The sequence below is a fragment of the Ostrinia furnacalis genome, unplaced genomic scaffold (genome assembly GCF_004193835.3).
Source record: "Ostrinia furnacalis isolate ACB-3 unplaced genomic scaffold, ASM419383v2 OfSCF7056, whole genome shotgun sequence".
Taxonomy (NCBI): domain Eukaryota; kingdom Metazoa; phylum Arthropoda; class Insecta; order Lepidoptera; family Crambidae; genus Ostrinia; species Ostrinia furnacalis.
Window position 1 is genome coordinate 544,534 of NW_021137295.1, and position 21,005 is coordinate 565,538.

At 38.2% G+C, this 21,005-nt stretch overlaps 3 protein-coding genes across 4 annotated transcripts; 2 read left to right on the forward strand and 1 right to left on the reverse strand.

The window, feature by feature from the left end:
* Nucleotides 1-2,303: 2,303 nt before the first annotated feature.
* Archease (protein archease) lies at nt 2,304-3,238 on the reverse strand. Its single transcript, XM_028318976.1, has 3 exons — nt 3,002-3,238; nt 2,886-2,910; nt 2,304-2,783 (listed from the first exon to the last, which is right to left on the reverse strand). Exons 1-3 carry the CDS (start codon nt 3,063-3,065, stop codon nt 2,393-2,395), a joined length of 480 nt encoding a protein of 159 aa, XP_028174777.1. The 5' UTR covers nt 3,066-3,238; the 3' UTR covers nt 2,304-2,392.
* A 648-nt stretch (nt 3,239-3,886) lies between these two features.
* Nucleotides 3,887-6,081, forward strand: LOC114363296 (uncharacterized). The gene is made up of 4 exons (XM_028318978.1): nt 3,887-4,438; nt 4,984-5,073; nt 5,464-5,571; nt 5,781-6,081. The coding sequence occupies exons 1-4, from the start codon at nt 4,211-4,213 to the stop codon at nt 5,919-5,921; spliced, it is 567 nt and encodes a 188-aa protein (XP_028174779.1). The 5' UTR covers nt 3,887-4,210; the 3' UTR covers nt 5,922-6,081.
* Nucleotides 6,082-6,394: 313 nt separating this feature from the next.
* Fip1 (Factor interacting with poly(A) polymerase 1) lies at nt 6,395-19,101 on the forward strand. Of its 2 annotated transcripts, none has more exons than XM_028318999.1 (9): nt 6,395-6,550; nt 6,657-6,887; nt 7,587-7,767; nt 8,126-8,266; nt 8,711-8,781; nt 11,697-11,817; nt 14,949-15,241; nt 15,511-15,584; nt 18,775-19,101. In XM_028318999.1, exons 1-9 carry the CDS (start codon nt 6,416-6,418, stop codon nt 18,986-18,988), a joined length of 1,461 nt encoding a protein of 486 aa, XP_028174800.1. In that variant the 5' UTR covers nt 6,395-6,415; the 3' UTR covers nt 18,989-19,101. The 2 variants fall into 2 exon arrangements, with proteins under 2 accessions (XP_028174800.1, XP_028174799.1); XM_028318998.1 differs by lacking the exon at nt 18,775-19,101 and adding an exon at nt 15,885-16,212.
* The last annotated feature ends 1,904 nt before the right edge of the window (nt 19,102-21,005 follow it).

Here is a 21,005-nt window from a genome sequence, read left to right on the forward strand (position 1 = left end):
CTATTTTATTTATTTTTTAGTGTATGTAGGCATAGAAAGTTATTTTATTTACTCCGATGTAGGTACCTACTTAATTTAAAAATAGAATCCATGCTAAGTAGGAAGCGTGCTATTCCTCTATGACGAGGTCTCAATCAAGATCAGTCAAGGTAGCCTACCTAAGTAGGTACTTATGTATTTCCAAATATTCGAAGGACCATAATTTATCGGTTATTCCATGGTTAGAATTATGGGGACTATTTATTTTTTAAGAGCATAATCTCATTAAATTATCCAGGAAAGGCAGGTACGAATTCTTCATTATCAACGTACAGAGTCTTCAACGTACTTAGTCAAAGTTCATATTAAAATATCTTTACCGCATCGTACTATTTACTATTTAATCCAATCATAATCGGAAACAGCAATGGATAATCATCAGCTAGCTCCAATTCACTACTAAACATGAGTTTTTTCAATGCACCAAGCTTGCTCCCCGGCTACACTGAAACCATCAACTAAGGAAAATTTGTGTTCTGCGATCGCCGACGCCATCGCCATGGTGAGCTGCGGTTCTTCAACTCGTATTAGAAGCAAACGTTCTTTCTTATGTTGTTATGACGAACGTTTTATGTATTTTTCTGGAGAATATAAACTAACAAAGTACCAACCTCGGACAGGACCTATAAATAGGTAGGTAGTACTAAACAGCTTAGACTCCTCCTCGTACCTACTTGGATTTAAGACAGGCAATAAGTAAGCTAGGATATGGTTAGGACATGGTGTTTTAAAGATGGATATTTTAATGAGACTGACACAAGATTAGGTAAGGCAAGAGAGGTATTACTAAGGTATTTAAATGTAGTAGGTACCTACTGTTATTGAAACGACACTATAAAATTATAAAATGTATTATTCCACAAGGCGACGAACGCTCTAAAGTTATGCGTCTAGATTAAATTTATTAGTTGAGTAGGTATATGTAGTTAGTTCGTAAAGAATACGACCCTATACTTTTAAAACGTTGGGGTCAGAATTTTCCTTTTGCCCTAGCTGCAGTGATCAGTAGACATGACATCATTATTGGTAGGTATATCTAGGGTAATTTTCCAGAGGGGCTTGACTTGCCATGGCCGAAGATTGGTCCCCCAGAGTTAGTTATGTTAAATCTTCGAAGACCAACTTTCAGGTGCACCAGACCATTCTGGGGAGGGCACAGCCCTCCCGGCCCCCTCGCTAATACGCGCATGCAGGACATAATAGCCTTACCTTTCGTTTATAAATAAGTAAAGCAAGAAGGTTACCGAGTCTTGATTTCTACAAGTCTTATCTAATCTAATAATTAATAGTTACTCGCAATATCTCCGAGGGGTAGCTAGTAGGTAGGGGTAGCTAATATCTAAAAGTATTTAAACTTGTTTGAATTAAAATAAAATGTTTGTCATTATGTTATAAAATCCTTGTAGAATCACTCACGAAATTAGATTTTTTTTTATTTTAATTGCTTGTAAATATCGATTTTCGTGCTAGCATCAGGAACCGGATGTGAATGAAAGCGCGAACAGGATGTTCCAAAAATCATAGACAACGGAACTCCTTTTGTTCCTTCATTCACGCATAGACAAAATTGTCTTGTCTATGCGTGAATGAAAGATCCAGCGCGCACTTTATGTATTGATTTTTATAATTGATGTTTATTTACTCAAATTGATGTGAAACATAAACCATCTTCCAACTATGTCTAAGCCATTTAAAAATGCGTTACCAGCTACCGATGCCACTACCGAAAGCTTTAGTCTACGAACAAACTATGGGACAAACATACAAATTAATGGTAAAAAAAGAAATTCAATGCAGCATCTTAGTTTATTCGCAGCGAATGTCAATGTTATAAAGTTGATTAGGCTGTCTTACATAATAGGCTAAGCTAAGGGCCTTGGTGGCTTGGTCTACTAGTTTCCCAAATCAAACTACTTTTGGCGGGGAGTTTGACATTATTATGGTCATGGCCAGTCATCAAATGAGAGGTCACATCTTCATACAAGTTGTTAGAAAATTGATATTTTTGTCCAGACCAAAACTGACTGTAATTTTATTCTGGGATATTGTGTAAAGAAAGAAATATACCGATTCACTATCTTTTAATGCTTAAAAAAGAATAATTGGTTATTTATTATACAATGGATGCAAACTATGCAATATATCAAAATTAAAATGTGCATGTTAGGTTTAGGTGCACTAGTACTTGTATTCTATGTTATTAAAATATAAGAAAGGATTTAGACTTTTTTGAGACTGATAATTATTATTGAAACTGCAGTTAGTAAGCAGAATATAAAAATAATTTATTTCTTAACAATAATTGATTATTAATTGAATGCATAGAAAACAATGTGTGTACTTAGTACATAATTCAAATATCAATTATAACAAACACTTCAAACTTGTTATCTTTGGGCTCATCAATGATTTGCATCGCTGAATATGTAATTGCCTTGACTTCGGTGCCTTGAGGATGTCTACCAATCTGGAATTCTTCTCCATAGCATTTACAAACTATTCTGAACTCTTCTGTGTTGAATTCTGTTATTACTAGCTTTTTACATATCAAGAAAGGTTCGACAGAAAACAGGAATAGTAATTCATCCAGGAAGTGGTATAAAAGGCCCATCATGTCATCAGCTGTGGCCTCGATTGAGTGCACCTCCTTTATCTGCACATAGTTGAGTTCAGTCATGTAGCCAAACATTGCCATTCCGCATTGTTCGAAGGCTTCTTTTAAACTGTCACCCCAAGCATGTAACCTGAAAATTATTATGATGCAATTTAGCTGGAAACATCACAAAAGCACTTACTTTTTTTTATATAAAATTATTCTAAGGAATTAACAACAGAGAGATACGTACTGTACATCAGCAGTGTGATCCAAATCTGGAAACAAGAAGGGAATTCATTAAATTTTACAGACAAATCCGTGTAACAACCTAAAACTGCGATAATTTTATACAGATACATTACATACATTCATATTTCACAGGGGGAAGATAAAAATCTTCTTCAGTAAGTCCACCTTGTTCTTCATCCATTGTATTTATTGTTGTTCGATCAAAATGATTACTTATTATTAATTAAATTTCAACGTGGAAAGTAAAACGCTATGAATCACGATACGAGAAAAAACACCGCTGTTTTGATTTGACGTTATGTTTGACGCAAATCAGCTGTTTATCAATTTAACTTTTTTACAAACTTTACTCAATCTCTGGCTTAGCACTTTGGTATTTTAGCAATTTTAGCCTTCATTTGAATGAATGACATCATTTTCTAAATGACGTCACGTCCATATCTGTGGTCACGTCACTAGCTGATGACTGTCAATGTCAAAACACTAAAGATGTGTCGTTATGGGTTTTTGAAATAACGAAACGCGACGGTTTTCGAATCACGAATAACGTTTTCAAAACTAGTTTTTTTTAAACGAAGTTATTTCCACAACGCTCAAGCAAGAGTGTTAATAATAACGTTAGGTGTTTGGTTAGCTGCAAGGCCTTTAGGAACTTATGACCTTCAAAATAAGACTCAAATTCCATTGAATATCTAACGTACGACGAAGATTATACCTATTTCATCCACACTTATGTTAACGTCCTATGGCTTTCTCACTCGCACACGCACTCGATTCGTTGCGATCCTTATTATTTGGACACCATACATTACTCGCTTTACTCCTTTAGGTTACAAAAAATATGTTTAAGAATCGTCAATGTACGACGTTGTCCTCAAAACTGTCATAACGAAGCGTCGTTATGACAGTTTTGAGGACAGTTTCCCGCTGGAAACACGTTATTTTTTGTGTCAACCAAACATCTACCTTATGTTGTTTGCTTAAGAGTGAATTCGGTTTACCTTTAGAGCGTTGTGGAAGCAATCGTGTTGAATAACGAAGAGATTCTAACGTTGTATGACGTTAAGAAAAAAACTAGTTTAGGCGTTTTTGGATAACGAGTGATCACTGGTCAGGCTAATCACTCGTTTAATAACCAGTGATAACGAATAACGCCCATCGCTACAAAACACACTTGTCAAAAAAATTGAAATATTTTCAGTGTTCGATTTTTGCGATATTCATTTGAATTTATTTTACTATTTTGCTCTGATAGTTTTATTATTTTCGGCAGACTATCTGTTTCATTTTTATTTTTGAATTCAGCAGTTCATTATCGCTTGTAAGATGGACCCCATTTCAGTTTTACAAAGTAGAATTGAACAATTAGAAGCTAAATTGGGTTTAGCTTCGAGCGTGCAAGTGGATGGCCAACAAGGGGATACTGTTTCGTCGAATCTATTGAATGCGTCTCAAGCAATCAACAATGTGACTGCGGCTCACGAAAAGCTACCCGAGGCAATGCAGCGGGCTTCGGAACTAAACAACTACACTGATCCTAACTTACTTGAGAATGTAAGTAAATATCAACTATAGTTTTCTTTAAACGTTGTTCTCGTTGATCTCGTCTCATTTAGCTGTCATAGCAGCTATTCAAGAATAAAATTAGTCCGACAAAAAATCTCAAAAGGCTCAGAAGATATTTAACATGGAAAGTTCATTAAGTACCTAGTTTCAACTCTCTTGGTGACGCATTAGAAATAAAGAAAGAAAGAAAATATTTTATTTGGCCCAACATATTAAATTATTACAGTGTACAGTTTACAATACTTGCACATTTGTGGACCAAAATGGCATCCGCTCAGCATTGTGTCCTGCTCTGAGGTAGACCCAGAACAGGACGCTGTTATTCTGCGGAGGCCACTTTTTTAAATGAGCGTCACATTGGACGCCATAAACATTGGCATTTTTATTTTAAAATTATATAAACTTATACAAAACTTCAACGATTACATAAATTTCTTTGTTACCTATAACTAAATCTTGCAGAAAGAGGAATTGTCTACTTACAAAATGAACAATGCAATTTGTGAGAATAAGATTTGTGAATTGTATTTCAGATACAGCAGAATGAAATGCACATGAGAGAAGTAGTGGCTGCCGAGCCGGTCATCAAGCACCACTGCCACTGCATGCATCGTTGCAAACAGGTATAATGTTTATTTCATTTCTTGTTTTATCCTTAGGTACCTATATTCTCTTTTATAATGCGAACAGCTAGAGACTGGAATTCGTTGCCTGCTGCTGTCTTTCCCGAAAACTATAACCCGGGCCTCTTCAAGGCGAGAGTGAATAGGCACTTACAGGGCAGATATGTACCATCCTAGACTGCATCCCACTTAACATTAGGTGCGATTGTGGTCAAATACCTGCCTTGTCATGCATAAAAAAAATATATTTACTAGACTTCTTTTTGTCTTCATTGAGACTTGTCTGAGAAATCCATTCCAAGTACCAATAAAGAATATTGTCAAGCACAGTTTTTTACACATTATGGACTGAGTTTCACCTTTATGATGTTTTTTTTATTTATTTTTCAGGCTGCTCCTGTTATGGAATCTGAAGCCATACAGCAGGTGCCACAAATGCAGGCTGCCGTGGATCAAATGCATGCAGCAGCTGCCGAAGTGAAGTCTGAAGCTGATGTGGTAAGATATTTGGCTTAATTTTTATTAAGTTTAAGATTTTTAGAAATGCCATAAGTGCTTTAATGTACAGAAAACGGCACAGCAGACTACACTTTTTTTGCAGAGTGGAACCTATTACAAGATGCCACAGTGTTAAGCTTGATGTGCTGTATGCACTATAAACCCCTTGGTCTTCTTATCTTTCATTATAATATGGGAATGTTTTGCAGGTTTCCCATGGGATTCAAGAGTTGGCTGAGACCTGCGGTACTGCTGCATCGAATGCTTCAGAACAACTTGCTAATGTCGCCCAAAAGGTAGAGCAAGTGGAAGAAAAAGTGTTTCCCCGAAGGCGAAATGGACTGGATTAATAATGTGGATCTCTGAACTCTCTGGTGCATAACAAATAGATTTTCTATTGTTGTCTATAATGACATATTTATTCTAAATTATTTTGTGTATCAGTAATGGTTGTATGATTTGCTGTGTTCATAATAATAAAATATTAAATTGAAAGTGTTATGTATGTAACTATGTTAATTTTATTTGTTGACTCCTCCATATTACTATTTCCAGCAGCTTGTCTGTAGGTACACCTTTCCTGAAATTATTAAACCTTCCTTCTTCCGTAGGGAGATAATGAGTATTGCATACCTACACTATGACCACGATTGGACGCCATGACCACAGCTGAATGCCATGACCACAGCTGAACGCCATGACCACAGCAGATCCGCTGTGGTCGTATTATTAACCGTTGCATTATTAACTTAATTATTATAATCTGCGATGGAGTTGTTAATCTGTGGTTGTTTTGTGTTCATTTTTTTGTCTATGGTTTTTGTTTGACAGTTCATAATTGAAAATGGCAGACACTGCTGTTGAAACTGCTCCAGGCGATGAAAACGATGATAGTTGGTTGTACGGAGACTCAAATGCAGAGCAAGCTGCAAACAACGATGCAGAAAATAGTGAGAAAACCCAGGTTCAATCGAATGCTGTAAGTTATTACTTATAGATACTTTACATAACCTAAAAGTTTTGGCTTGTTGTTACTGTGCAGAATAGTAAATAGGCATATCAAACGCGTTTTTGTGCTATTGCAGGACGTTGGAGAAGACAAAGAACAGGAGGAGAACGATGCCAACAACGATGATTCGCATTTCAACGATGAGCATTTTGCTGACGTTGGTCTGACGGGGGATCAGGAGCAAGCCAACGGGGATGCCGACAGCCAGGACAACGGAGACTCGGATTCCGACGACAGTGACGATGTCAAAGTCACTATCGGAGAAATCAAGTCGGGGCCGCAAGCGTATGCCAGTTTGAACATCAAAGTGAGTTTGTTATGATGCTACTTACATCTGGGTAAACATCCTAAGCCCATAGTAAAAAATATGACCACCCAAAAATACTGCACTACCTAATAGATGCAGAACTTGGAGATGAAAGAGTGGAAATCACAATACCTATGTAGAACTAGAACAACTGCTCAACAAAAAAGAATATAAACAATTTTAAATTGTTAAGATTCTTCTTCCTATAGAGAAATATTTTAAATTTAATAAGTTGCTACTGACAGGTTGTTAAATAAAGAGATCACATAAAAACAAAAGTAGCTCAAGACTTTTCCATAGTTTGAAACAGTGCACTAAAAGTCCAGTCAAAGTGAGTCCAGTTGATTTGATTGGTTGCAGTATTTAATTCAATATTAGTTGTATATTCATTGCTCTAAATTCAGTATAATTAGGTTTCAGTATGTTTTTACCATTTTCATTCATACAGATTGTATTATTTAGTTTGAATGGTAAGTTTATTTATTTAGAACAACCAATAAGACAGAAATATTAATACAAGCAAAGCTAAAAGGTTGGAACATGGTCTTAGGGTTAGGCAAATTTATTGAATCTTTTATCAATAGACTAGCTTTCCACTCGCGGCTTTGCCCAGTGTTTTCCCGGAAGTAAGATTGCTTTGTATGTTTTCACATAAAGTTATGTAAATGAATAAAAATCTTGATCGGTTTTCATTTGCAGAGAGGAGTAGGCCTGGTAGCAGCAGGCGCAGAGAAGCCCCGCCAAGGTACTGCCACTGGCAGCAAGGTGACGCTGGAGGATCTCGATGGGCCCGGCAGTATCAATGGAGTGCCCGCACTTGAATTCAACATCGACACCATTGAAGATAAACCATGGAATAAGCCTGGTGCTGACATATCTGGTAAGTGCATACTCTTGTGTTTATGTATAAATGGTGGATTAAATATTGTTTATTGATTGTTTATTAAGTAATGGATGATATCAAATAAGATTTTAGAAAAAAATATTATCATTATTCAATTTCTATGTACCTGATTAGAGATATTTGTTTATCAAAACAAACTTTCACTCTTCTAGAAGTAAAACATTTATGTGTTGGGATGTGTACACCTAGAAGATACTATCTCTCTCTGCCTGCACTATTGAGGAGATACAGCCAAAGACAGCACCCGCTAAGTGCAAGGATTATTATTTTTTTCTAAATTTTCATATCTCAGCTCGGGGCTGGTATTTTTATTATTATAAGCGTCCCCCCACAGACTACTTCAACTACGGGTTCAACGAGGTGACGTGGAGCGCGTACTGCGAGCGGCAGCGGCGCATGCGCGTGGGCGAGGCCGGCGTGGGGCTGCACGTCGTGCCGCCGCGCGCGCCGCCGCCGGACATGCGGCGACCGCCGGGTATTCATTTGATTTATTTACTGCTTTTCTATATTATCTTTGTAATCGTTTCAGCCAAATGATGTCCACTGCTGGACAAAGGCCTCCCCCAAGGCTTTCCATAACGACCCGCATCCAGCTTGTTCCCGCGACCTTCACCAGATCGTCGGTCAACCTAGTACGAAGCCTGCCCACGCTACGTCTTTCGGCCCGTGGTCGCCACTCAACGGCCATCGTCTCTACGAGTTATGTGTAGTTGTGGGTTACGCGTTGCACGCCGTGTTGACGATGGCTGCCGCGCGTTGGGTTTCTGTCCGCGCCGGTAAACCGGTACCCCGCATATACCGAACAGTTGGAATACCTTTGTCGTAGTTTGAGGAACAATGTTAACATTTGAATGTGATTTACAATTTTACAATGATTGTCTTCACTTTATTGAAAGTTAATATTTTTTTCTGTTTTCAGGTCCCATTAGATCCGACGATGGTCCGCCAGTGATGCCAAATAACTACCAAGTTCGCGAAAATACTATACAGGTAAGAGCTGGTATTGGTTCACTCTCATGCAGCTTATGAATCTCAAAAGCCTAAAGACTAGCCTACAAGGGCGGCAAGTCCTCGACAAATTTACTAACTAGTCCAGTAGAATTAGCTTTTAAATCGGAAATAATTCCTACAAAAGAGTTTATTGCTTTAATGGCTTCATTGGTTGCCCTTTAAGACTCTCCTAGGTTTTCGACTTCGACGGAGTTGTGCTTAAGTGGTGGGGGCCCCCGAAAGGGGCGCTTTTTCGGTTTTCGGATTATATCGCGTAAAGGACTTACCCTATCAAAAAGTGGTCTTCCTGACGGTTGAAGGGCATTTAATTCTGCATTAAATAAGACCAAATTCACATTTTTTGGACAAACCGTTCTCGTGCAAATGTTCGGCAAAGTAGAAAATATGTGTATAATTAATGACCCTCTCCACGTCCAATAGCTCGTCACCCGTATGCTCCCAAACCTTGTAAAGGGTCGCCTTAACCAGCGTATCTCTGTCTAGGCTCACGAGTTGAATTCGCTTATCCTTGTTCGTTCCAGCCGTTCCTTAACTGCGGTTGCTGCTCCTCTTCCTGGCACTCTCCTGAACGACTCTGTGTTACCTACTGTGGCTGCCCCTCTTCCTTGTACCCTCCTGTACGATTGCATTGCTTAGCCATATGCCTGGTCCAAGGTTCGACGCCACAAAATCAACTTCGTACGCGTGAAAATAGTTTAAATACTATTTTCCGTGCTTGCAACATTTTTCTTTACTGCTTCGCCTCTATTAGTCGTAGAGTGATTGTATATATCCTATAGCCTTCTTCAATTTATGAGCTATTCAACACAAAAATAATAATTTCAATCAAACTAGTAATTCTTGAGATTAGCGCGTTCAAACAAACAAACAAAAAACTCTTCAGCGTTTTAATATGAACTTGTTGTTGTTGGTTTTTGGCGTCGAACCTTAGACCAGGCATACGGCTAGGCAACGTAGTCGTGCAGGAGGATACAAAGAAGAGGAGCAGCCACAGTAGGTAACACAGAGTCGTACAGGTGAGTGCCAGGAAGAGGTGCAGCAACCGCAGTTAAGGAACGGCTGGGATGAACAAGGATAGGCGCATCCAGCTCGTAAGCCTTGATAGGGTTACACTGGTTGAGGCGCTCCTTTTCAAGACTTGGAAGCCTGTGGGTAACGAGCCATTGGACGTGGAGAGGGTAATTAATTATACACATATTTTCTACTTTGCCGAACATTTGCACGAGAACGGTTTGTTCAAAACATATGAATTTGGTCTTATTTGATGCAGGATTAAATGCCCTTCAACCGTCAAGAAGACCACTTTTCGATATGGTAAGTCCTTTACGCGGTATAACCGGAAAACCGAAAAAGCGCCCCTTTCCGGGGCCCCCACCACTTAAGCACAACTCCGTCGAAGTCGAAAACCTAGGAGAGTCTTAATGGGCAACCAATGAAGCCGTTAAAGCAAGTAAATCTTTTGTTTGAATTATTTCCGATTTAATCAATTTTTGTGTTTAATTCTACTGGCCTAAACGTGACAATTGTAATTCAAATCGCTTCGTTCCGACGTGACGTTATTTGTATGTTTTGACTTTACTCCATGAAACGTGAGCGGGTCACCACAATAGTCTAGCGGCCAATTGGGAACTGGGGATTGAACTAGCATTCCTTGAATCTCAAATCAACTGTGACACCGACGTCGTTCGGCCATTGTCTCCCCTAATAAACTCCCCTAAAATTGTCAAATTGTAAAAGTGCTTTTTTTAAGCCTATTTACAGAAATAAATGAGTTTTTCATGAATTTTATTTTCTAGTCTCCGGTATTTCGGTCTACAGGGTGTTGATTTCAATACTCGCCATATTTAGGGAGTTGATTAAGTAGCTTATTCTGATCACGAATCAGTAAAAAAATTTACTACAAAAAAAAATTAAATCTAACTAACTTTAGTTAGTCAAAGAATAAAATTTTATAAAAAAAAAACCGACTCCAAAAAACCTACACTAAAACGTAGAAAAATAATTACTAATTACTTACTTATTTATTAGGACGAATTATTAATATTTATGTAGGTATATCATGATTGATACTTCTGGAGTCGGTGCCAAGATTATGAAACATGTAAAGTTTGCCTGCACCGACTCCAAAAGTATCAATCATGATATACCTACATAAATATTAATAATTCGTCCTAATAAATAAGTAAGTAATTAGTAATTATTTTTCTACGTTTTAGTGTAGGTTTTTTGGAGTCGGTTTTTTTTTTTTTTATAAAATTTTACTTATTNAATTGGCGGAGCTATCGCGTAACAAACATAGAAAAAAAAAAAAAACATACGGGTCGAATTGAGAACCTCCTCCTTTTTTGAAGTCGGTTGAAAATACCTATTTACAGTACCTACTTTACGTGGCTTCCTTCAGTAGGTTATCCGACATGATAAGCGAGCGATCCGCGTAGCTCGATGGTGCCGTAGTGTAAACTATTGCAGTATTGCGAGCCACAGTACAGTTGATTTCGCACGGAAAATATTTGCTAAAAATTCCACTTTCGTTTGCAAAACTTTTTTGGTGGATAATGCGTTTATTTAAGTCAGGATAGATCCCAACTAATATTATAAATGCGAAAGTAACTCTGTCTGTCTGTTACGCTTTCCCGCTTAAACCTCGCAACCGATTTTGATGAAATTTGGCATAGAGATAGTTTGAGTCCCGGGAAAGAACATAGGATAGTTTTTATCCCGGTTTTTGAAACAGGGACGCGCGCGATAAAGTTTTTCTGTGACAGAGAAAATTCCACGCGGGCGAAGCCGCGGGCGGAAAGCTATCACCTAAATAAATATGGCGAGGATTGAAATCAACACCCTGTATAATATAGTTGTTAGTTACCTTGTGCCGTGTAACCTTGTGTGCGCAGGTGATGACGGCGGAGCGGCGCGAGTACGGGCGCGGGCACCGCGACGCGCCCGAGTACTTCCCCGCGCCGCCGCCAGACCACTACTACCCGCCGCCCGCCGCCTACGACGAGCCCTCATGGGGTAAGCTATTTAAGGTCTATTCCACTTTGATCACCTGGCTTTGATGACCCAGGTGATCAAAGTCCACTTCCAGCGACAATTTAGTGTCCTTTGATCACCCACGGATATGTGCCCTGGGTGATCAAAGTGGACTCCAGTTAAATTATTATTTTAGTGTCCTTTGATCACCTACATACAATTCACACCTCCTCTGAATAGACGTCATGACCAATTGTTGTAAGTACAAACATTTTCTTAATAGGTAGGTATAGACAAAATTTTTTATGCAGCATGAAATATTTTAAAGCGTTACTTACCTAAACAATGTTTGTCCGTACATTTAGTATAAGAGGAGATGTGATTTGTATGTAGGTGATCAAAAGACACTAAAATAATAATTTAACTGGAGTCCACTTTGATCACCCAGGGCACATATCCGTGGGTGATCAAAGGACACTAATTTGTCGCTGGAAGTGGACTTTGATCACCTGGGTCATCAAAGCCAGGTGATCAAAGTGGAATAGACCTATTTTTAAAGTTTGCTCGTATCACATAGCGAGGAATTCACTGCTGATGTTTAAAAAAACAACATTTAATATTTTTAAAAATATATTGAGAGAACTCTGGAGCAAAACTAGAAAAACTTTATGAAACCACGATAGCCTAAGAGTAGGCGCACACCGTTGATTTTTAGTTGGCCGATAGTTGTGCCCGATTTTAAATTGTATGAAGAATCGGCCAAATCGAATCGGTGTAGTGTGCGCACTCCCATTGCCCATACTGATCAACTGCCCGACTAAACTATCGGCCTACGAAAAATCAACGGTGTGCGCCTACTCTTAACGGTGAAGTGGTCGGACTGGCCGGCTCGTGATCCGAGGAACGCGGGTTTGTGTTCCGCCGCCGCTCAACTCCTAACACAAGCATTTTTAGCTTAGTACGAGGGAGGGGCTAACAGGACTAAAAAAACAACCTGAAAAGGTTGAAGAGTTACATTGATTTATGAGCGTTTAATTACATCCGTGATATTTCGAGATGAATTATAATGATTTGTTTTTACATTTTCATAAAATAGGTTCCCGCAGTGTCCAATCAGGACGACGTAAGTTTAGTTTTGTTTAAGTCTATATTTCGTGTTTTAGCGATTGATTCTTGATTTTGGTGGTAATTCTATAATGCTAAATGTATTGTTTAATTTTTATTCCTCTATGTAATAGTTTTATTTAATATTCACGTACTGATTTTTTGGGTTATTTCGTAACTTGGGACACACCAACCACTATTATTCTGCGTGATATTGTTTTCCTTTTCCTTTTAAAATATACGTAAAATTTTTATGAGGGAATATTTATCACACACTAACAAAATTCTTTTTTATAGAAACTACTAACATTATCCTATGAAATCTATGCTCTTGTTTGAAATACTTCTATGACCAGGTTTGACTTTTTGTTCGTGTGTAAATAACATTTTTCTTTTCATTCCCAAAACTGTTAGCATTGACCTGCGCAAACGTAGACACTTTTTGTTGCCGAAAACAATAAGTTGTGTTTGGTAACGGCTATTGGCTATACGCAGTACCTATATTAAAGTAAANCGGTGTGCGCCTACTCTTAACGGTGAAGTGGTCGGACTGGCCGGCTCGTGATCCGAGGAACGCGGGTTCGTGTTCCGCCGCCGCTCAACTCCTAACACAAGCATTTTTAGCTTAGTACGAGGGAGGGGCTAACAGGACTAAAAAAACAACCTGAAAAGGTTGAAGAGTTACATTGATTTATGAGCGTTTAATTACATCCGTGATATTTCGAGATGAATTATAATGATTTGTTTTTACATTTTCATAAAATAGGTTCCCGCAGTGTCCAATCAGGACGACGTAAGTTTAGTTTTGTTTACGTCTATATTTCGTGTTTTAGCGATTGATTCTTGATTTTGGTGGTAATTCTATAATGCTAAATGTATTGTTTAATTTTTATTCCTCTATGTAATAGTTTTATTTAATATTCACGTACTGATTTTTTTGGGTTATTCCGTAACTTGGGACATACCAATCACTATTTTTCTGCGTGATATTGTTTCCCTTTTCCTTTTAAAAAAAAAAAAATTTTTATAATGGAATATTTATCACAAACTAACAAAATTCTTTTTTTTTATAGAAACTAACATTATCATATGAAATCTATGCTCTTAAGGCTCGATTCGACCAAACTTTTATCCAAGAATAATTCTTAGTATAACTGGCACATTAACAATTTCAGTATGGGAAATATGTCAAAACTGACGATTTATTCTGAGATTAATATTCACTCTTGTTTGGTCGAATCTACCCTAAGTCGAAACACTACTATGAGTCTATGACCAGGGTTGACTTTTGGTTCGTGTGTAAATAACATTTTCTTTTCATTCCCAAAACTGTTAGCATTGACCTACGCAAACGTAGACACTTTTTGTTGCCGAAACGGCACACTAAGTTGTGTCTAGTAACGGCTATTGGCTATACGCAGCGTAGTACAATAATAATTGTAATAAGAAAATTTGCTTGTGATGTGTTGTTAGTTTCAGAACGTCGACACCGAATACTCTTTATTAGGAGACAAGTAGGTATGTGTAAACCACTAAAAACAAAGTGTCTACGCCTGCGCGGGAAGTGGTTGGTTTCATATTGGTTTTATGAAAATAAAGGCGCAGTCTGTAGAGACTTAGCAGTAGTGCTAAGGACTAAAACCAGAGTAAATACAAATGCGTAGGTTATCTTCATAGAAACGCACCGGGCGCGGTTTGTATGTGAGCGCGCCAATACGTATGCGGCGCGCACGCACACACTGACAAAATTTAGCGTGGATTAGCGGGGAGCCAGTCGTGGTTGCGCCGAATTTTGTCGGTGTGCGCGTGCGCGCCGCATACGCATATTGGCGCGTCATACAAACCGCGCTCGGTGTGTTTCTATGAAGATAACCTACTCATTTACTCCTACTAGGTGGACTGACGATCTGGTAAAGGTCGCGGGAAGAGCCTGGATGCGGGCAGCGCAGGACCGTTCATTGTGGAAAACCTTGGGGGAGGCCTTTGTCCAGCAGTGGACGTCATTTGGCTGAAACGAACGAACTTACTCATTCGTATTTACTCTGCTAAAACTAACGAACACCTTCCAGGTCACCCGGAGCCGTCGGGCTGGGCGCCGAGCGAGATAAAGGAGCTGACGCCCGGCCCGGCCATGGGCCCGCCCAGCATGGGCCCGCCGCCCATGGGCATGGCGCCGCCGCCCGGCCACATGGCGCCGCCGCCGCACATGCTGGGCGCGCCGCCCTTCGCGCCGCCCTACCGCCACCTGCCGCCGCACGACCGCGACCGCGACCGCGACAGGGACCGCGACAGAGAGCGCGACCGAGACCGCGACAGAATGAGGGAGAGGGACGAACGCGAGCGCAGTCACAGGAGAGATGACGTCAGTTTTACACACAATGAGGGTTTTCGCGATTGAAAAATCCGCCAGATGGCAATACGTAGACGGGAAGTCCAAATGCTGCATGATTGGTGGATTTTGACATATCTGTCAATGTCATGTCAAAAATAACCAATCATGCAGCATTTGAACCTCGCGTCTACGTATTGCCATCTGGTGGTTTTTTCAATCGCGAAAACCCTCATTTCATTAGTGCTCTTTATTATTATGTGGCAGATTTTTTAATTGGCGTTTTCGTTTGTTTTTTGCAGGAAGACAGAGATCGCGAAAGGGATAGGGAACGCGACCGCTCGAGGTCTATCAAACCCGACAGAATTAGAGAAAAGTGAGTATGCTGATTGAGAATAATGAGGACGTTAATATTATAGTGAAATGCATATTGGTTTTAATCGATATTCGTATTTTTATAGAAAGCACAAGTAAGTTTTATAGCACATTTTTAAAAAGAGCTCTCGCTAATAATTTGCAACTCAACTCACATGATAGAAGATCAATCACTAGTCAATTCTTTTCCCACTCCACCCTCACTTAAAACACATGACAACAAAATATGTGAATGTTCACACACGTTACGTCCTAGCTTCATAACTTTTATAAATCTGTCTAAACTAAAATTGTATTCCAGGTCCTACAGAAGAGAACGATCTCGCTCTCGTTCGCGCCGCCACAAGTCGCGCTCGCGGTCGCCGCGGATGCGCGAGCGCTCTAGAGACCGCGAACGTTCCCGGGACAGGGAACGCGAGCGCGAACGCTCGCGCGACCGCGACCGCTCGCGCGACAGAGAGCGCAGCGTCAAACCTAAAACCAAGGAGAACAAAGAGAAAGAAGATGATAAGTAAACTAGCAGATAGCTTTAGTTACAGTGAATGTATACTTTTTGATCCGGAAAACTTGAGCACTCAATTAGCTTGTTATTTTTAAGTTAAGATACAATAAATCGATATGTAAGGTGGTTATTTGTTTTCTTTTCCACGGTTTCCACCGCTATCACCATACCTTTTATTTCCTTATGTGTTATAACAATTAAATCATCAATCATCATCGAGCCACAGGTCGTACACTACTGAAAAGGCCTCTAAATGAATTTAAACCTCTTTCATATTGTGCGATTGGAGATATAATCTTACATTACATCCAGCGTCTTTATCCTGAAAGTGGATGGTGGGACGCTTGTCGGTACTTTGCTTCCATTCTTGCTGCTCCATCAGTGGGCAGTTTGCGTGCTAAGATTGATCGATAGTAGCATCGAGGGGGTAGGAATAGTAGAAGTAATGATAGTATGACTTGCAAGGTCACGATGAAAACATGTACTATTGGTATTGTATGTATTGCTGCTCATCGATAGACCACTATCGATACTATTGCCTTTACTAGACACTAATAGTAAAGGCAATAGTATCGATAGCTTAGTTTTACGTCCGGTATAGGTCGCGCAGCATTCAGTTTAAAAATAAAATCCTAATATAACTAGGAATAATGAACTACAGAGTTCACTAATCCCCGTTATATTAGGATAATTAGTTCATTATTCCCCATTATAAGCTCCAATTTGGCGTTAACGGGGAATAGTGAACAAAAAGTGCACTAATCCCCGTTGACGGGGATTGTCAACGGGGAATAGTGGAATAAGCCAGGGAAAGTAGGGTAAACCACCCAATTATTGGCACTTTAAGCAGCTACTTCACAAAACCGGTAAAATTTGCATGTAAGAATATGTTATATCAAAGAAAAAAACATTTATATTGGTCTTTTAATCTTTGCAGAATATTATAAAGTACTTATCATTAATAAATTAAATCATTTATTCAATATAGTGTACCTTTTAAAAAAATACCTCAAAATACCAGTTCCTGGCATAGCCAAACCTTTTATTGGCAGTGATAATTACCTATTATTGTCACTGTTCTCGTAAGACTGAAAAATAGCTGCTAGGTCTTATGTAGAGGTTTTAAAGAGATTCATGATAGAAATAAACAAAATAAAATCCTTTGTTATAAGAAAAGTAACATTCATTTGTATAGGAACATACCATATCAGTTCAAACACTTATATTTAAATATGGTTTTAAACTTTCCATAAACACTTTTATCAAATCTTCTTTTCTCTTCGGAAATCCTTTTTGCTACTGATTTTTATTTTATCCAGTCAACAAAAAGCTGTTCTTCCTTGTCAGATAAAATTGTGAACGGACCGGGTTTAGAGCGATGATCAGGATTTTTCAATCTGAATTGTATAGTAGACCGTGGTACCACTTTTAAAGCCTTTCAGAACCTTTCAAAGGCCTATTCCACTAATCTCGGGGATTAGTGAACTTTTTATTCATTAATCCCCGCTAACGCCAATGGAGCTTATAATGGGGATTAATGAACTAAAAAGTTCCTTAGTAAAAAACGAATATTTCGATTGTTTTTTTCGCACAGGTCCCGGTTTGTCAAAAAAATGGTTGAAGCGCAGCGATGTTTGAAAAAATAAAAAAAGTGTGTAGCCAGTTGAGTAATAAATGATATTACTCTACAATTTCTACTAAAAAATATAAGGTTTGGCTACAAAGAATCTTAATTTTCTTAAAAAACTGGAGCATGCCAATAAATTGGTTGAGTACCAATTTATTTTTCAAACTTCTGCGTTGAGCCATTTACNCGCAATAAAACGACACAATCGCATCAAGTTTGGGTTTGGTTCAATTTTAATTTCTGTGATGGGTCTGGGTGTTAATATGTAATAATAAGTTTGTATTTACAAAAAAAAAATGTATTTAAGTATGTTTATATCCGTTTTCTAGTGAGCGGATACTGTGAATGTACGTCACGCGGGGTCACGTGACCGTCGGCGGCACTCAATATTTTTGCGAACTTTGAATGCCTATAAAATCATAACTACTGGGTATTTCTGAATGAAATAAAAACTAATGCATTTGTAAATGTAAAAGCCTAACTGTAACATAGGTTTCAAGTGATTTTGCATACCTAGTAACATTCTCAATTCTTTTTCTACTCCACTCCCTCACTTAAAACACATGGCAACTAAATATGCCCACACAGTCTGTATGTCCGTTAAACTAGCTTTTTAACAGGGTTCGAAAATATCCGATATTTATTATAAATATCAAAATATCGGATATTTATGATATATATCCGATATATATCAACTTTGATATATATCAATTTTGTATGAAAGCAATAGTATTATTTTATTATATTATTCATGAATACTATTGCATATGTGGCACATAAACATGTTTTTAATGTTTTTAAAACTTAAAATCAGACAAATAAAGCAAAAACATAAAATATCTTTGAAATACGGCAAAATCACCTAAAAAAATAAAAATCTTATGTCAAAAAGTACAAATACAGTAAGAAATTTTAAAAGTTGATATATATCATCAAAACCGGCTTGATATATATCGGATATATATCCGATATATATCTTGATATATATTTTCCTTTGATATATATCCTCGAACCCTGCTTTTTAACTTTTATACATTTCTCTAAACTAAAATTGTATTCCAGGTCCTACAGAAGAGAACGATCACGCTCTCGTTCGCGCCGCCACAAGTCGCGCTCGCGGTCGCCGCGGATGCGCGAGCGCTCTAGAGACCGCGAACGTTCCCGGGACAGGGAACGTGAGCGCGAACGCTCGCGCGACCGCGACCGTTCGCGCGACAGAGAGCGCAGCGTCAAGCCTAAAACCAAGGAGAACAAAGAAAAAGAAGATGAGAAGTAAACTAGCAGATAGCTTTAGTTACAATGAATGTATACTTTTTGATCCGGAAAACTTGAGCACTCAATTAGCTTGTTATTTTTAAGTTAAGATACAATAAATCGGTATGTAAGGTGGTTATTTGTTTTCTTTTCCACGGTTTCCAACTTTCCACCGCTATCACCATACCTTTTATTTCCTTATGTGTTATAACAATTACTAATAGGTTCCGATTGCTTTGTAAAAGAATTAAATGTCAAACAAAAATCACTGAGCGATAGGATGTAATCATAAAATAATATCAATAAATGATAGTTTTGGAAGTTTCCCAGACGAGACTACAGTTTATTTATCTCTCATTAGCTTTCCGCCCGCGGCTTCGCCCGCGTGGAATTTTGTCTTTCTCAGAAAAACTTTATCGCGCGCGTCCCTGTTTCAAAAACCGGGATAAAAACTATCCTATGTCCTTTCCCGGGTACCTCTAGGCCAAATTTCATCAAAATCGGTTCAGTGGTTTAGGCGTGAAAGAGAGACAGACAGAGTTACTTTCGCATATTTATAAGATTGGCTTATTTGAGTGTTATTGCAAAACTATCGATAGTGACCTTCGAAAAATAGTCGACATGATGGCGATAGTCCTATCGAAATGCTGCAATACTGTCGAGATTTAGTATATCGATACTGTCTTTAGCAATCATTATCATCGAGCCACAGGTCGTACACTACTGAAAAGGCCTCTAAATGAATTTTATACCTCTTTCATATAGTGCGATTGGAGATATAATCTTACATTACATCCAGCGTCTTTATCCTGAAAGTGGATGGTGGGACGCTTGTCGGTACGTTTCTTCCATTCTTGCTGCTCCATCAGTGGGCAGTTTGCGTGCTAAGATTGATCGATAGTAGCATCAAGGGGTAGGAATAGTAGAAGTAATGATAGTATGACTTGCAAGGTCACGATGAAAACATGTACTATTGGTATTGTATGTATTGCTGCTCATCGATAGACCACTATCGATCGATACTATTGCCTTTACTAGACACTAATAAATAGTAAAGGCAATAGTATCGATAGCTTAGTTTTACGTCCGGTATAGGTCGCGCAGCATTCAGTTTAAAAATAAAATCCTAATATAACGGGGAATAATGATCTAAAAAGTTCATTAATCCCCGTTATATTAGGATAATTAGTTCATTATTCCCTATTATAAGCTCCAATTTGGCGTTAACGGGGAATAGTGAACAAAAAGTTCACGAATCCCAAATCACGAATAGTGGAATAAAACAGGGAAGGTACTCTTAATACTGTAGATAGAAAATTTTACTCCAAGAAAACATTCCTTTATTTTTGAAAAGAAAGAGAACTGCATTCAAAGATTTTTGATTTTTTTTCGAAAATTCACTACCATACCATACAATTTTCTGTAACTAATTAAAATAATTTAAGAATTCATGGTTTTCCTTTCATTTGATTCATCAAGTTTGTTAGAGAGATTTAATCCTTATACTTAACCCTAACGATCGATGCAATAAAAATACAGGGTGTAATTTTTAACAAATTTTCGTTGGTTCGATTCCCGGGTATGGGAAGCAAATTTTTAGAAATCTTTGAATGCAGTTCTATTTCTTTTCCTAAATTAAGGAATGTTTCCTTTGAGTAAAAGTTTCTATCTACAGTATTAAGAGTAGTGCTCCAGGTGGCATTACAAAATTCCACCCTGTATATTTCAAGACAAGTAGTTAATTATTTTATTATATCTATATATATAAAAATTAAACCCGTTTTCCGTTGTCACGACATAACATGAAAACGGCTTGACCGATTTGGTTGATTTTTTTTGTAGTTTTCTAATACTCTGTACAAGGTTTTTACGGAAAAAAATATAAAGAAAATCTCTCAGAAAGATTGAAAAATATACATTTAATTTTGCATATATATCTATATATATAAAAATTAAACCCGTTTTCCGTTGTCACGACATAACATGAAAACGGCTTGACCGATTTGGTTGATTTTTTTTGTAGTTTTCTAATACTCTGT